Source organism: Nelumbo lutea, chromosome 6 (genome assembly GCF_056320005.1).
Source record: "Nelumbo lutea isolate HS-2025 chromosome 6, American lotus-T2T, whole genome shotgun sequence".
Classification (NCBI taxonomy): domain Eukaryota; kingdom Viridiplantae; phylum Streptophyta; class Magnoliopsida; order Proteales; family Nelumbonaceae; genus Nelumbo; species Nelumbo lutea.
Genome location: NC_142689.1, coordinates 23,142,957 through 23,159,659, shown reverse-complemented (window position 1 = coordinate 23,159,659; position 16,703 = coordinate 23,142,957). Strand labels below are relative to the sequence as shown.

Here is a 16,703-nt window from a genome sequence, read left to right as displayed (position 1 = left end):
CAACCCAAACAAGACATAGTCTTCACTCCTTATAAAAAAGTTTCAGTTCCTCACCTAAGTCTTTGTTTGAAGCCCAATTATATGATGAACCAACGAAGTACTGATTCTCGATATAAATGAAATGTTGGGCAGCTCGGATGGCCTTTACATATGCTGTATGTATGCTCATATCAATCAGGACATTTTTACCACAAACAAGGTTCTGTTGCATACAATACAATACCGTCATGCAAGAAATAATAGCAATAACAAATAATTCCTAGAATGCAGAAATCACCAAAAGAAAGCTAATTATTTATTTCCCCTCACCTTGTTTATAGCTTCTTTTGGATCTTTGGGAAACCCTTTCACAGAAGATGAATCAATTGAACGAAAAACCTTTATTTGTTGAGGTTATCAACAGAAAGAAACAAGTTACTAAAAAGCACATCAACTACTGAAAACCACATATCAGCATAAGCCATCCAATTTACCTGGACATGCCAAGTCTCTGGATCATTCTCACTTAAGCAAGGAGCATCATGCATCCCAACCATGTCAGGAATTCTTTCTAATCTGAGTAATGAATCATCATATGCCATTTTCAATTTTTTAATCCCACGAGGTTTTGAAGCCCTGAACCAGCGCTCTTCAAAGTTGGTAAGAACGTCATAAGCTGCTGGACCATCAATTTTACAATGCAAGTCATGCCATGGTTCTCTTGGACAACCAATGATGGATCCCTGTTCAGAAAAAATAATAAAATAAAGAACAAAGAGTAAAGAAGTATTTATAACTTCACACAACAAATTAATACTGATGCAATTTTAGTTGATTTACTTGGCCAGAAAGTGTTTTTTTCTTCTTTTAAGATTTTCGATTGTTTGACTGACATGAGAAAACTAAACCTATAAACATTTATATGTAATTTTTCTGTATTCATTACACTTGTAATTAGTTGGAATGGACTAGATAATTCAACCATCTCTGAACAAAACCAATTGTGAAAATGATCCAGATCAATTCTAGACAATTTTTTGCCAAACTTGGTCAAAATTCATTTTTTATCCATTTCTAGTAGATTCCTTTTATTTATAATGTTTTCCCTCTTTCTTGTTTACTGGTCAGACATTTTCAACTGGATTATCTAACTTCTAAACCATGAATAGCAGCTATTTGACAATCAATCAATAGCCTGGTTGTTGACACACAAATCCTTGGCTGACTGCATCCAAAAATGCATTATGTACTCAGGAAATGAGAATAAATACTATTAATTTAACAAATTAAAGGAAAAGAAAAATTGTAAATGTTGAATACTAATTTCGTGCAAAAACTAAAAGCATAATGAACCTAAGAAAGTGAGCAATATAGCAATAGTGCAATTATGTCACAGTATAAGCACAAAGCAAACAAACACTCATAGAGTTATATAAAAATATGCATTTTTTTGGCTTTAAAGAAAAGAAAATTTATTAATAATCAAATAAGGGACGTAGAAGGGGAGGGTACAAAACCTTAACCCCAAAAAGAATCTATACAATAGAGCATTTGCTCTTAAAACAAATTTGTGACTAAATGAACACGTCATGATGAATACTAAGGGTGAAACCCTTTGTTTGGTTGCAAGGATCTATAAATCATTTCCATTTGTTCATAGCCAACCTCGGTTTTGATGTTCCTTCTTCACAGATGTAGCTTCTGTTAGAATGATATGTTAGAAGGTTTGAGTGTGTTCAGCTGATAAGAATTCCTATTAGCCCATTCTTATGTTAAACTTATCTTGTAACTGGGCCTTTGCTAATGGGCCTAATCTTGTTTATTTCTTGAGTCTTCTGGGTGTCCCATCACTAATCAGGGGTATCCCAGTAATTTCTTGTACTTTGTACTTCACTTACATATAAATAAAGGCATGGTCGACTGCAAGTACAGTTCGACATTTCCAGCATCTTTTCTTCTTCTTCTCTTTTCTGCTACTTTGACTACAGTGGTTCAGCTTTCATGGTATCAGAGCATTGAGCACCTTCCTGGTTACTGCCGACACCATCTCCTCCTTGCTGTATTTCATTTTCTTTTATCTGGGTTGCTGCTGTGAAACCCTAGGGTTGCAGGAGAACAACACAAGGTTCGACCTAGGGTTTCCCTTAGTTGTAGGGCGCAAGGGAGGTAAGACCCTGAAGCTGGAGTCCTACTAGTTTCTAGTAGTTAGCAGCTATCCGGCTACTAAGTAGAGGTCTGTATAGGACAGACCTAGTTGAGGACTGATTTCAACAGTCCTAATGTTGTCTGTAAGGAGGGGAACTCCCTTTACAGTTGCAGTACTCAAAGTTCAAGTGGAGTCTGCATAGCACAGGTTGGTTACCGGCCCAGAACACCTTTGCTGCTGTAACAGAACTGCATCAGAACTGTGACAGTCTCGGCAAGTCTGAAACTGTGTTGCGAGTTGTCAGGACCTGCTGAGGTTACTTCGGCTAATCAGAACCTGCATCAGAACTGGTTCAGAAAGACCTTTACAGAACTGTGGAGACTTCAGTTACAGATCATTTCCAGGTCGGATACTATCCCTACTCCATCTCTGTGAACTGGTCCAGTTACAATTTTTTTCCTTGTTGCTGTACCCGAACTGATTTAGTCCAAGTGAAGCCTATCTGGTGTGCTATCAGCACTTTGAACTCTGTGACTACTTCGGCCACTCTGTGACTACTTCGGCCAGCCCTAACCAGTGCTGTGAACAACTCGTTGACCAAAGTCAGGATGTCATCACTATCTGGTGAAGTTTCCTCTAAAGATAATAGACCTGTTATAAGGTCCTCAAACCTAGAGAACCCTAATTTGCATAGCTTGCAGATTACAAGTGTGCTATTGGATGAGTATAACTTTAGAGAGTGGTCTGTCTCAGCAAGACTGTTCATTACCTCTCGTGAACTCATAGTCTATTTGGATGGAGATAAAAAGGAACTAGAAATCAGCAGCCCTGAATACACTGTGTGGCGCAAAGAAAATGCCACAGTTATGTCTTGGTTGCTGGCCTCCATGACTCCTCGGGTGGCCAAAACTGTTCATCATTTTCCTACAGCCACTAAAATCTGGGAGAAAGTATCTAAGACATATGGCCAAAAGAAGAATAATGCTAGAATCTACAGGCTGAACCAAGACATTGCAGCCCTAAGGCAAGGAGACATGTTTGTGGCAACATACTTTGCAACACTGAAAGTTCTCTGGGAAGAGCTTGACCATCACATGATTTTGGATTGGGAAAATGCCAGGGATAAGGAGAGGCATGACATGCAGATTGAGGAGGGCAGAGCCTTCAAGTTCCTAGTAGGCTTAGACCCTATATATGAAGGTGTAAGGTCACAGATTCTGGGCAGAGATGAATTACCTGAGCTTCATCATGTTTACTACCTAGTGAGGAATGAAGAAGTAAGGAGAAAGGAAATGCAAGTTGACTCCCAGACACAAGCAACAGAACTATCTGGAGAACATTCAGCCTTAGTCTCCACTAAGGGAAGCAGATTTTCAGACGAGAAGTCCCTCAAGTGTACCCATTGTGGTGGTGAGAAACACACAAAGGTGAAATGTTGGGTCTTGTACCCTCATCTGAAGCCAGCTGCTCTGAGAAAGGAAAAAAGGCAACATAAGAGCCACACAACAAGTGAGAATCTTGCCACCAACAGCAGTAGTGACATCTCACAGAGTACTCAACCAGTGTCCTCTTCCACCACAAAGCAGGTTGCTGATTCCTCTGGACCAAGTACCTTGGGCTTTACAGCTAGTGAGGTAGAGGTTCTCAGCCGGACATTTGCCCGTCTGAAGAACAATCCTTTAGCTTCCACCTCTCTTGCCAAATCAGGTACAGCATCTGCATTTAGTGCAACTAGTTCCATTAAGTCTAGCTCTTGGGTGATTGACTCAGGAGCCACTGACCATATGACACATATGTCCTCATTATTCTCCTCATATCATTTATTATCTGGCCAGGATAAGATGAGAGTAGCTGATGAGTCCCTCTCCACCATCTCGGGAAAGGGAGTGGTTGACCTAAGCAAGGATCTCTCTCTTAAATCAGTCTTACATGTTCCTAGTCTTATATCAAATTTGTTGTCTGTTTCAAAGCTTACAAGAAATTTGAACTGCAGTATAACTTTTTTTCCCTCTCATTGTGTTTTCCAAGACAGATTGATGAGGAGAACGATTGGGAGTGGTCATGAGTATGAGGGCCTCTACTATTTTGATGTAGATGTCAATTCAGCACTGCAAGCTTTTGCTACTACTAGTCCAGAATGTGTGGAGTCAAGAGCTAGGCTGCACTTGTGGCATGCTAGGCTAGGTCATTTGTCTTTTTCTTCTTTAGCAATGTTGTTTCCCGATTTATGTCAGGGCATTCCGAGTCAAAGTTTAGTTTGTGATGTGTGTCAAATGTCAAAACAATGCAAATCAATGTATCCAATTTCTAGTAATGAGATTCAAGCCCCTTTTGATTTGGTCCATTCTGATGTTTGGGGTCCTTCACCCATTGTCTCCATTGATGGCTTCCGTTATTTTATCAGTTTTATTGACCATTATTCTCGGTGCACTTGGATTTATCTGTTAAAAGGACGTGAAGAAGTTCCACGGATAATATGATGTTTTGCAAGATGGTTGAAACACAATTTGATAAGAAGATTAAACAATTCCGTTCAGACAATGCAGCTGAATATTTTGAAAGATCCCTGAACTCATTCATGGAAGACGAAGGCATGTTACATCAATCATCATGTGCTTACACCCCTCAGCAAAATGGGGTTGCTGAGCGCAAGAACAGGCACCTAATGGAGACAGCTCAAGCTCTACTTTTCCAGCACAATGTGCCCAAGCAATATTGGTCTCAAGCTGTTCTCACTGCATCATACCTGATAAATCGGATGCCATCTAAGGTACTGGGTATGAAGACCCCTTTCTCTGTGTTGTGTCCCACTCTTCCAGAATTTCCTCTTTCCCCACGGGTTTTTGGATGTACATGCTTCATACATGTGAAGGATCCAAAGAAAACCAAGTTGGATCCTAAGGCTACAAAGGGAATTTTTTTGGGTTACTCTCCTACGCAAAAGGGGTATAAGTGTTATGATCCTATCTCCAAGAAAAAATGTCACCAGAGATGTAGTCTTTTTTGAGTCTCAACCCTATTTCCAATCTTCTCAAAATCCTCTTCAGGGGGAGACTAGTGGGATGGAAGAGGATTCTCATTCTCCCTCCTTTTTTGTTCATCTTTCATCACCTTCCACTACTCCCAGTTGTACCATTCCGGGTCAACCTAGTGAGACTCCCGCTGTGCCAGTTACATCTCCAGCTTCAGCTGATGCTCCTGATGATCCCAGCAGGCAAGAGAAAGAGATACTTACATACAGTAGAAGGAAAAAGGGCCCTCACCCTCATGATTGCAACCAGTTGGACTCAGATCAATCTGTCTCTGCAATACAAGGTAATTCTGACTCTCTCAATTCAGATTTGGATCTTCCCATTGCTCTCCGTAAGCTTGTTCATTCTTGCACCACTCAGCATTCCATAGCTGATTATGTCTCTTACTCACATTTGTCTCCTGCCTATCATTCCTTTGTGTCTGCTCTTTCCTCTGTATGTGTCACTTCCAGATATTTAGAGGCGGTATCTGATCCAAGGAGGAAAGAAGCCATGAATGAAGAGATGAAAGCCCTAATGAAAGCAAGAACGTGGGAATTGGTGGACCTGCCAGAAGGGAAAGGCACTGTTGGGTGCAAGTGGGTATTCACAGTAAAGTACAGGGAAGATGGGTCAATTGAAAGATACAAGGCTAGACTTGTGGCAAAGGGATTTACACAAAAGGAAGGAATTGACTACAAGGAAACCTTTGCCCCGGTAGCAAAACTCAACACAATCAGGGTTCTACTGTCATTAGCTGCAAAATTCTCTTGGGAACTTCATCAGCTGGATGTGAAGAATGCTTTCCTTAATGGTGATCTACATGAAGAGGTATTCATGGAACCCCCACCTGGATATAATGTTGGAAAGAATGTGTGTAAACTAAGGAAAGCTTTGTATGGCTTGAAGCAATCTCCCCGAGCATGGTTTGAGAGACTTTGTACGGCCATGAAGAAAGTGGGGTACACTCAGAGCAGTGCGGATCATACATTGTTTACAAGGTGACAGGATGAAAAACTTACAACTCTCATTGTTTATGTGGATGATATGGTGATTACTGGAAATGATGTGAAAGAGATGAAGAAGCTGAAGAAGTTTTTAGCTTCAGAATTTGAGATCAAGGACCTGGGAAATCTGAGATATTTTCTCGGGATTGAAGTTGCTAGATCAAGAGAAGGAATCTACATATGTCAACAAAAATATGTGCTAGATCTCCTAGAAGAAACAGGCATGATGGGGTGCAGGCCAGCAGACACACCGATAGAACCAAACCATGGATTATAAGAATCAATGGGTGAGGAATACTGTTATAAGGAAGGGTACCAAAAATTGGTAGGAAAACTGATATACCTATCCCTCACTCGGCCAGACATTGCCTATGCAGTGCATGTTGTCAGTCAATTCATGCACTCACCAAAGACTCCCCATATGAGAGCAGTGGAAAGAATTCTAAGATACTTGAAAACTTGCCCAGGGAAAGGAATTCTATTCAGGAAGAACAACAGACTTAAAATTGAAATCTACACTGATGCTGATTGGGCTGGGTCTGTTGGAGACAAAAAGTCAACCTCAGGTTACTGTACATTCTTGGGAGGAAACCTAGTCACATGGCGCAGTAAGAAGCAGAACATTGTGGCTAGATCAAGTGCAGAAGCAAAATACCAAGCTATGGCACACAGGGTTGCTGAACTCTTATGGCTCAGAACTCTCCTTAATGAGCTTGGTATCAAGACTGAAGGTCCTCTCAAGTTGTATTGTGATAATAAAACTGCTATCAACATTGCCAATAATCTAGTACAACATGACAGGACAAAACATATTGAAATTAATCGACACTTTGTAAGAGAGAGAATTGTTTCAGGGGAACTCTGTGTGCCTTATACTCCATCAGAAATGTAGATTGCAGATGTACTAACAAAAGGGCTGGCAACTACAAAGTTCAAGGACATACTTGGCAAGCTAAACATGATTGATATCCATGTTTAGCTTGAGGGGGAGTGTTAGAATGATATGTTAGAAGGCTTGAGTGTGTTCGGCTGATAAGAATTCCTATTAGTCCATTCTTATGTTAAACTTATCTTGTAACTGGGCCTTTGCTAATGGGCCTAATCTTGTTTATGTCTTAAGTCTTCTGGGTGTCCCATCACTAATCAGGGGTATCCCAGTAATTTCTTGTACTTTGTACTTCACTTACATATAAATAAAGGCATGGTCGACTGCAAGTACAGTTTGACATTTCCAGCATCTTTTCTTCTTCTTCTCTTTTCTGCTACTTTGACTACAATGGTTCAGTTTTCACTTTTCATTGATGATTTCTCTTGTTATACTTTGATTTACCTTATGAGATCCCCGGATGAAGTGTCAACTATTGTACAAAAATTTTATGAACTTATTCTTACCCAGTTTAACACTTGGATCAAAATATTCTAATTTGATAATGCTAAGGAATATTTTGAGAAGAATCTTTCATCCTACTTTGATACCTTTGGGGTTATTCATCAAAGTTCTTGTTCCTACACCCCACAAGAAAATGGAGTGGCAAAAAGAAAAAGCTGTCATGTGGTTGAAATTGCTAGGAGCCCTCCTTTTTGCTTCTCATGTTCCTATCAAGTTTTTGGGGGGTTCTGTTCTTATATCTACATACTTGATAAACCATATGCCTTCCCGGGTTCTAGGTTTCAAAACCCCCTTTAGCCTCCTCTTTCCATATGAGGATCTCTTCTCTTTCCCTCTCCAAGTTTTTGGATCCACTTGCTATGTTCATGTTCATAGTCATCAAGACATAAGTTTGAGACTAAAGAACACAAGTGTGTCTCCCTAGGATATGCCTCCACATAGAAGGGGTATTGTTATTTTGATCCAGTTCGTGGAACTTGCTTTGTTTCCAAGGATGTCACACTTGCAAAGTCTATTCCTTTATTTGGTACTTCTCTTGAAGGGGGGCATTCAAAGGAGTTATTTGTTGTCATCAGTCGTTCCTCATCCAGTTCCTCTTGAGCCTTCTATTGAGTCTCCTCTAATTGAGTCTTCTATTGAGGCCCCTTCACATGTTCCTACTCCTCTTCCTCCTCTAGCTCATCCTCCCACATTTACTTCCCATCCTATTGTCCAAAGGTGGTACCAAAGACAAAGACTCAAGTATGAGCAAGTTGTTTCCACTCCTTCAACTGAGCCTCTTGCACCTCCCATCACTACTGAGGTAATAGATCAACCCTCCTCTACCCCTTTTGATACCTTTCCAGACCTTGATCTTCCTATTTCCCTTTGGTAAGACAAACAGAAGTGTACAACACATTGCATTTCCAAACACCTATCCTACAACCTTCTTTCCCCCACCTATTATTCCTTTCTTGCTTTTGTTTCTACACATGTAATTCCCAAGTTTGTCCCAGAAGCTTTATCCAATCTAGGATGGAGGAATGCTATGATGACTGAACTATATGCTTTGCATAAGAACAATACCTGGGAAATTATGGATTTGCATGAAGGGAAGGAACAAGTTGGTTGTAAATGGGTGTTCACTATTAAGTATCATTCTGATGGTACTATTGAGAGGTTTAAGGTTCATTTAGTTGCTAAAGGATACTCTCAGATGTATGGTATTGATTACCTGGAGACTTTTTCCCCTGTGGCTAAAATGACTTCAGTTCGGGTTTTGCTATCTTGGATGCTACTTTTGATTTTTTTTATTGGCCACTTCATCGATTTGATGCTAAAAATGATTTCTTGAATGGAGACCTACATGAAGAAGTCTATATGCCTTTACCTTTAGGTGTGTATGGGAAGAAGATGCAATGGAAAGTATGTAAATTGAGGAAGCCTCTTTATGGCCTCAAGCAATCTTCTAGAGCTTGGTTTGAGAGATTTCAGGCTGTTCTTATTACTTTTGGTTACACACAAAGTCAGTTTGATCATACCCTATTTGTTAAGAGGAGAGATTCCTTGGTAATCCTTCTGATTGTCTATGTTGATGATATTGTGGTTACTAGTAATGATGCTCAGGAAGTAAGTCATCTCAAAAGGCTTCTTAACACTAAGTTTGAAGTTTCTAGGTCTAAGGATGTTATCTTCATTTCTCAATGTAAGTATGTCCTTGATCTACTTGCAAAGACTGGCAAATTGGGTGCTAAACCAACATCCACTCCTATAGACCTCAATCACAAGCTCTCAACTACTAATGGTAAACTATTGACTGATAGAGGAGTGTTCCAGAGGCTGCTTGGGAAGTTGTTCTTTGCATGACTTGGCCAGATATTTCCTATGCAGCTAGTGTCATTAGTCAGTTCACACATTCTCCCAGAGATACACATTTAGCAGTTGCAGAGAGTGTTCTGTGTTACTTGAAAGGGACTCCAAGTAAAGGTATTTTGTCTGCTAAGCATGGACACATGAAGTTGGAAGCATACACAGATGTTGACTGGACTAAATGTATTGATGATAGGAGATCCACTTTAGGTTACTATGCTATGGTGGCAGGGAACATTGTGTCATGGAGAAGTAAGAAGCAGTTTGTAGTGGCTAGATCCTCGGCTGAAGCAAAGTACAGGGCAATGGCACATGGAGTTTTAGAACTTTTGTGGTTGAGATCACTTTTAGAAGAATTCAATATTGACTTTGAGAAGCCAATGATGCTATATTGTGACAACCAGGCCATTATCAACATTGCACATAGTCCTGTTTAGCATGATAGAACTAAGCACATAGCAATTGATAGGCATTTTATACGGGGAGAGTTGCTTCAGGAGAAGTTTGCCTGCCATTTATTGCTTCTAAAGAATAGTTGGTTGATGTTCTAACAAAAGGTGTTCCTAAAGGAAAGTTGATTCACTATATAAGCAAGTTGGGCATGATTAACATCCTATGATTTAGCTTGAGGGGAAGAGAAGAGAGATTGGACTGAATGGACCCTAGCCCATTACTATCTTATTGTTAGTTCTTCCTAGTTGTTTTGTTTGCTAATGGGCCTTTAATTCTTTTTTATGCTTTCTTTAAGTAGGCTGATGATCTGGATGCCCACTTAAGGGCAAACTTGTAATTTGTTCAATCTTAGTAAGCTTAATAAAAGATAAGAGAGGTGGAAGAGGAGACCATTGTACTCTTCTTTTCTCTCCTTGTTATAATCTGAAAATATTTTACAGATTTTTATTGGACTGAATCACATCTTTCACTAATTCCTCTAAGTGAACTGCAATTTGATTAATTTGATCTTGTTTATAGAAGCAACATAAAAGGTATAAATTATAATTGAATTATAACAAGTGCAATAATCAATGACATGTATTCTAGTCATGATTTGATTCATGAATGAATACTATAATTTGAACTTTTGTATTGCACTATTGGCCCCAATAGATGGAGGACTGTGTCATGTTGGTAAATTACATAAAACCATTTGTCAAACCCTTGAAGCCTGAACCCTTAAACTCAGCAATTCCAGGCTTACAGGTGTTCAGTATAAGAAATTCAGAGCAAAGTCACCAGAATGCAATGAGAAATGGGCAAATTGCATTTTACCAGAAATGATGGGATAAGGCCTAGTTGAGTTGAGCTGAACTTGGTTGGATTTCTAGGGATAGAGGGAAGTAGGGATGTCGGTTGGACTGGATTTGGTCCAATCCGATCCAGTCCAATGTAAGTCCATTACAAATGGACCAGGTCCAATCCAATAAAATGAATAATTTGGACCATTTTGGACCGGTCCAATTCAATGTTCGGACTGTCCAATTTGTTCAAATTCATTTTAATTTAGATTGGTTTCATCCCGGTCCATTGACACCTATATTCTTATCTTATATCAAAATACTGGATATTGGCTTAAACGAACCAAATCAATATAAATTTATTACAGAAGGACCAGGTTGAGACCAATCTAATAAATATTTTGGACCGGATTGGTCCAATCCATTATGCCTTTTTGGTCAGTCCAAATTGATTTTGGACAGGACCGGTCCATTGACACCCTTAGAGGGAAGTAATAATATGGAAGACAAGACAGCATAATCACATCAATAAAATAAAAGAATAAAGAGTAAATGCTACCGTGAATGTAGGGTTGTGATAGTCATCTTTATGCACTGTTTCCAATGTCCTAAATAAAGAATGTTTTGGGGTATCATATCGCCCATCACATAAATCAAGTCCTCCAACGAAAGCTATAATTTTCCTCTTGTTATGACCAGCATCAGCATCCACAATCACAGTTTTTTGATGGTGTGTATAAATTGTCTCAACTTCCTGGAGACCAAAAACTAAGAAGGATTAGTTCAGTGCAAATTTCCAATTTCAAATACCAAAACTGAAGAGATAAGCGACAAGGAACACTATAAATAAGAAATTGAAAAGAAAATTCTGGAAACAGGAATAAAAACATTAAGTGTACATCCATCTATATAAGTCTTTGGAGCAGTTCTGATTTATCTGAGTTATGTCCTTTGGTACTTAAAACTAAATGATGTAAGGAACCTCCACACTAAATGATACCAAGGTAAATATAAAATTAAAAAGGTAGAGTCACTCCTAACTAGATTAGGATAAGTGAAATGTCTAAAAATTTTGAAATATTCTTGCCAACAGAATCAGGAAACTATTCGTGCTGCAATATCAGAAGAATTCATTGGGCTAAATTGTTAGTGAAGCTCCTAAATTTACTGGACTAATTGGAATGAGTTTAAGTAGTATTTTTCCACAATAAGTGCATAATTGAGAAAAGAAATTTGGGCTGTACAAGACTTTCCTGTATACATGATATCTGTGATAGTATAATACAGTCAAAAGTTATCGAGATATCTATGATATGATCTGGTATATAACCTATTCACTAAGAAATTTCGTTTCCAAAATATAGCCATCCAAGAGAACAAACCAAAATTTCCCAAAAATGTAAGACATGATAACTGAGTCATAATTTACCTGGAATGATAGTTGATTTCATAAAATACATTTAGTCCTGACTATTTAGGATAAATAGCACTTTATACATTCAATATCAACATTATGGGAAAAATAAAAATATCAATTCCATATCAACTAACATTTCAGGACTCACTTTGCAACTTTACATTTAATAACCAGAAACAGATGATTCCAAAAATTAAAACATGGCACTTAAATAACTCATGCTGGATGTAGAAAATAATTGAATATCTAAATTAACAAGACTTCTATCACAAACCAAATATACAGATAAGATAATCATTTATCTCTGACCTGCTTTTTTGCCCAGCTATGTCGTTTTCCAGCAGTTCGAGGACAAAGTAGCACCTGCACTGAAGAGTGCTTGAAAAAACGACGAGTCTCCTCATCATGTGTTGCCATTATACCATCCTACATACAGTGGAACTTGATGAGAAGAGGCATAGAGCAAATCTCTCTGACAATTAACATAACATATCCGAGTGAAAAAAAAAAAAAAAAGATTCAGGAATTCCACTAGCAGCAACCAAAATAAGAAGATTCTTTTTATTTTCCTTACATGAACGGCTCAGTGGTCAACCATCAGTAGAAAGGATTGATAAAAGCAGTATTCTATCCAGTTAATTTTTTTATATGTAAGGTAAAATTTTATTAACTCATACTTCAGAGGGAAGAAAATAGTACACAGTTACCCGAGGCAGCTCAAAATAAACGAGCCACAACCTCAAGGTAGAAACACCTCAAATTTTCCACAAGTAACAGAACTAAAACCATGTGTAGACTGCAAGAAGTCCTTAAAAGTAGAAGGCCAAGACCCAATTTTTTCCAATAGGACAAATTAATGAGCTCTTCCACAATCCTGACTTTGTCCTTGGATATACTTTTGTTCCTTTCAGTCCAGATTGTCTAAACTATAGCTGCAGGCACCAATTCCCAGATTACTTTTCCTTTTGTATTCAGCCCATGCAAGTGCCAACTACCAAGTAAGCGGCAATTCCTTTAAGGAACTGGACATTATCCAGCTTAGGTTCACTGCCTTAAGAAAGTGCAACCAGATCCAGCCATCCACCTAGCAATGAATCAAAAGATGATTAACAGTTCCTAGGTCCTGTCTACACAGATTGCATACTTGATCTTGAATCTGCAGACCTCTTCTTTGCAGGCTGTCCTTTGTTAAACATTTCCCAAGCGCAGCAGGCAACATAAGGAAGCCAATTTTTGAAGTCACAATGATCTCCACATCAAACTGCTTGGATAAGAAATATCCCTGGGGGCACTCAGGTTTCTTGTAACGACAGTGAAAACTCCAGTACTCTCCCATCTCCACTACCATTCATCCTCATTATGCTCCCTGATTTTCTGACCCCCCCAAAATCTGTAGGAGCTCTGAAAGCTAAACTACTGTAGCCGAAATAGCAGAAAAGAGGAGAAGAAGAAGAGATGCCGAAATGTCGAACTATTTTTCCCAATCGACAGTATTGTTATTTATATTAAAGTACAGTACAATGTTACATGAAATGACTGGGATGCCCCTGATTAGTGATGAGACACCCAGACAACTTAAAACACTAAACAGACTTAGGCCCATTAACACAGGCCCAATACATAACAACTTAAACTCAAATACAGGCTAATAAGAACTCTTATCAGCCGAACCACCCATACATACAAAACCTTCAACCTAACACTCCCCCTCAAGCTAAGCATGGATGTCAATCATGTTTAGCTTGCCAAGAAGGTCCATGAACCTTGTTGTAGCCAACCCTTTAGTCAATACATCTGCAATTTGCATCTCAGATGGAGTATAAGGCACACAGAGTTCACCCGAGACAATTCTTTCTCTAACAAAGTGTCGATCAATCTCAATATGTTTTGTCCTGTCATGCTGCACGGGATTGTTGGCAATGTTGATGGCAGCTTTATTGTCACAATATAGCCTGAGAGGACCTTCAGCCTTAATGCTAAGTTCATTAAGAAGAGTTCTGAGCCATGAGAGTTCAGCAAATGTACAGTAACCCGAGGTTGACTTCCTGTCTCCAACAGACCCAGCCTAATCTGCATCAGTGTATGCTTCAATTTCAATTCTATTGTTTTTCCTGAAGAGAATTCCCTTCCCTGGGCAAGTCTTCAAGTACCTGAGAATCCTTTCAACTGCTTTCATATGAGGGATCTTTGGAGAGTGCATAAATTGACTGACAACATGCACAGCATAAGCAATATCTAGCCGAGTGAGAGATAAGTATATCAGCTTCCCTACCAATTTTTGGTATCTCTCTCTATCACAGTAGTCCTCCCCTACTGATTCCTGCAGGCCATGATTCTGTTCTATTGGAGTATCTGCTGGCCTGCACCCCATCATGCTTGTTTCCTTTAGGAGGTCAAGAACATAATTCCGCTGACATATGTAGTTTCCCTCTCTTGACCTGGCAACTTCAATCCCAAGAAAATATCTCAAATGACCCAAGTCTTTGATCTCAAATTCCGAAGCTAGAAACTCCTTCAGTCTTCTTATCTCTTCCAAGTCATTCCCGGTAATTACCATATCATCCACATAAACAATGAGTACAGTAAGTTTGCTATCCTGTCTCCTTATGAACAAGGTATGGTCTGCACCACTCTGAGTGTACCCCACTTTCTTCATGGCCCCACAAAGCCTCTCAAACCATGCACGGGGAGATTGCTTCAACCCATATAATGCTTTCCTCAATTTGCACACCTTTCTACCAAACTCATAGCCTGGTGGAGGTTCCATAAATACCTCTTCATGAAGGTCACCATTTAAGAATGCATTCTTAACATCCAACTGATGAAGTTCCCATGAAAAATTTGCTGCTAGTGACAAAAGGACCCGAATTGTGTTGAGCTTTGCTACTGGGGCAAAGGTTTCTTTGTAGTCAATCCCTTCTTTTTGAGTAAACCCCTTTTGCCACAAGTCTGGCCTTGTACCTTTCAATAGACCCGTCCTCCCTATGCTTTATAGTAAACACCCACTTGCACCCAACAATGCTCTTCCCCTCTAGCAGATCCACTAATTTCCAAGTTCTTGCTTTCATTAGGGCTTCCATCTCTTCATTCATAGCTTCTTTCCACCTTGGATTAGACACAACCTCTGAGTACCTAGAAGAAACACACACAGAGGAAAGAGCAGACACAAAGGAGTGATAGGCAGGAGATAAATGTGAGTAAGAAACAAAATCAGCAATGGGGTGCCGGGTGGTGTAAGAGCGAATAGGCTTACGGTGAGCAATAGGAAGATCCAAATCAGAAGTATGTGAGTTGGAATTACCTTGGATTGTAGAGACAGATTGATCTGAGTCCAACTGGTTGTTGTCATGAGATTGAGGGCCCCTTTTTCTTCTGTTGTATGTAAGTATCTCTTTTTGTTGCCTACTGGAGCCTTCAGGAACATCTGTAGCATTAGAAGAGGTAACCGGCACAGTGGGAGCCTCACTGGGTTGACCTAGAATGCCATAACAAGGAGTAGGAGGAGAGATGGAAGATCCGAGGTAGATAGGGGAACAAAAAAGGAGGGAGAATGAAAATCCTCTTCCATCTCACTAGTCTCCCCCTAAAGAGGATTCTGAGAAGACTGAAAATAGGGTTGAAACTCAAAGAATACCACATCTCTGGTGACATACTTTCTCTTGGAGACAAGGTCATAACACTTGTAACCCTATTGTGTAGGAGAGTACCCCAGGAATACTCCCTTTGTAGCCTTAGGATCCAGCTTGGTTTTCTTTGGATCCTTCACATGTATGAAACATATACAGTCAAAGACTCGAGGAGGAAGGGAAAAATCTGGAAGAGTGGGACACAAAACAGAGAAAGGGGTTTTCATACCCAACACCTTAGATGGCATCTGATTTATCGGATATGATGCAATAAGAACCGCTTGAGACCAGTATTGCTTGGGGACTTTGTGTTGGAATAGTAAGGCTCGAGCTGTCTCCAATAGATGTCTATTCTTGCGCTCAGCAACCCCATTCTGCTGAGGGGTATAAGCACAGGATGACTGATGTAGTATGCCAGCATCTTCCATGAATAAGTTCAAAGATTTTTCAAAGTATTCAGCAACATTGTCTGACCTGAATTGCTTAATCTTCTTATTAAACTGAGTTTCAACCATCTTGCAAAATGCCATAGTTATCTGTGGTACTTCATCCTGTCATTTTAACAGGTAAATCCATGTGCATCGAGAGTAGTGGTCAATAAAACTGATAAAGTATCGAAAGCCATCAAAAGAAACAATGGGTGAAGGGCTCCAGATATCAGAATGAACCAAATCAAAAGGAGCACAAATATCATTATTGGAAGTTGGATACACAGTTCTACATTGTTTTGACACTTGACATACTTCACAGGTTAAACTCTGACTTGAAATGCCCTTAAACAGTTCGGGAAACAACATTTCCAATGAGGAGAAAGACACATGACCTAGTCTAGCATGCCAAAGATGCAACTTAGCTTTTGACTCCACACTTTCCAGACTACTACCAGCAGATGCTTGTAACGCTGAACCGATGTCTGCATCAAGATAGTAGAGTCCTCCATACTCATGACTGCACCCAATCGTTCTCCTTGCCAATCTGTCTTGGAAGACACAATGAGTAGGAAAAAAAGTTATACTACAGTTCAAATTTTTGGTAAGCTTTGAA

The 16,703-nt window shown here is 39.5% G+C and overlaps 1 protein-coding gene across 1 annotated transcript in view; it reads right to left on the bottom strand.

Annotated features, from left to right (window-relative positions):
- LOC148847930 (phospholipase D gamma 1-like) overlaps positions 1-16,703 on the bottom strand; it is a 51,394-nt gene that overhangs the window by 28,816 nt on the left and 5,875 nt on the right. The window contains exons 2-6 of the mRNA XM_088951696.1: positions 12,343-12,459; positions 11,176-11,370; positions 474-722; positions 310-378; positions 55-202 (exon numbers count right to left, since the gene is read on the bottom strand). Of these exons, the coding sequence (XP_088807822.1) occupies positions 55-202; positions 310-378; positions 474-722; positions 11,176-11,370; positions 12,343-12,459 (778 nt within the window). The remainder of the gene's footprint in view (positions 1-54; positions 203-309; positions 379-473; positions 723-11,175; positions 11,371-12,342; positions 12,460-16,703) is intronic.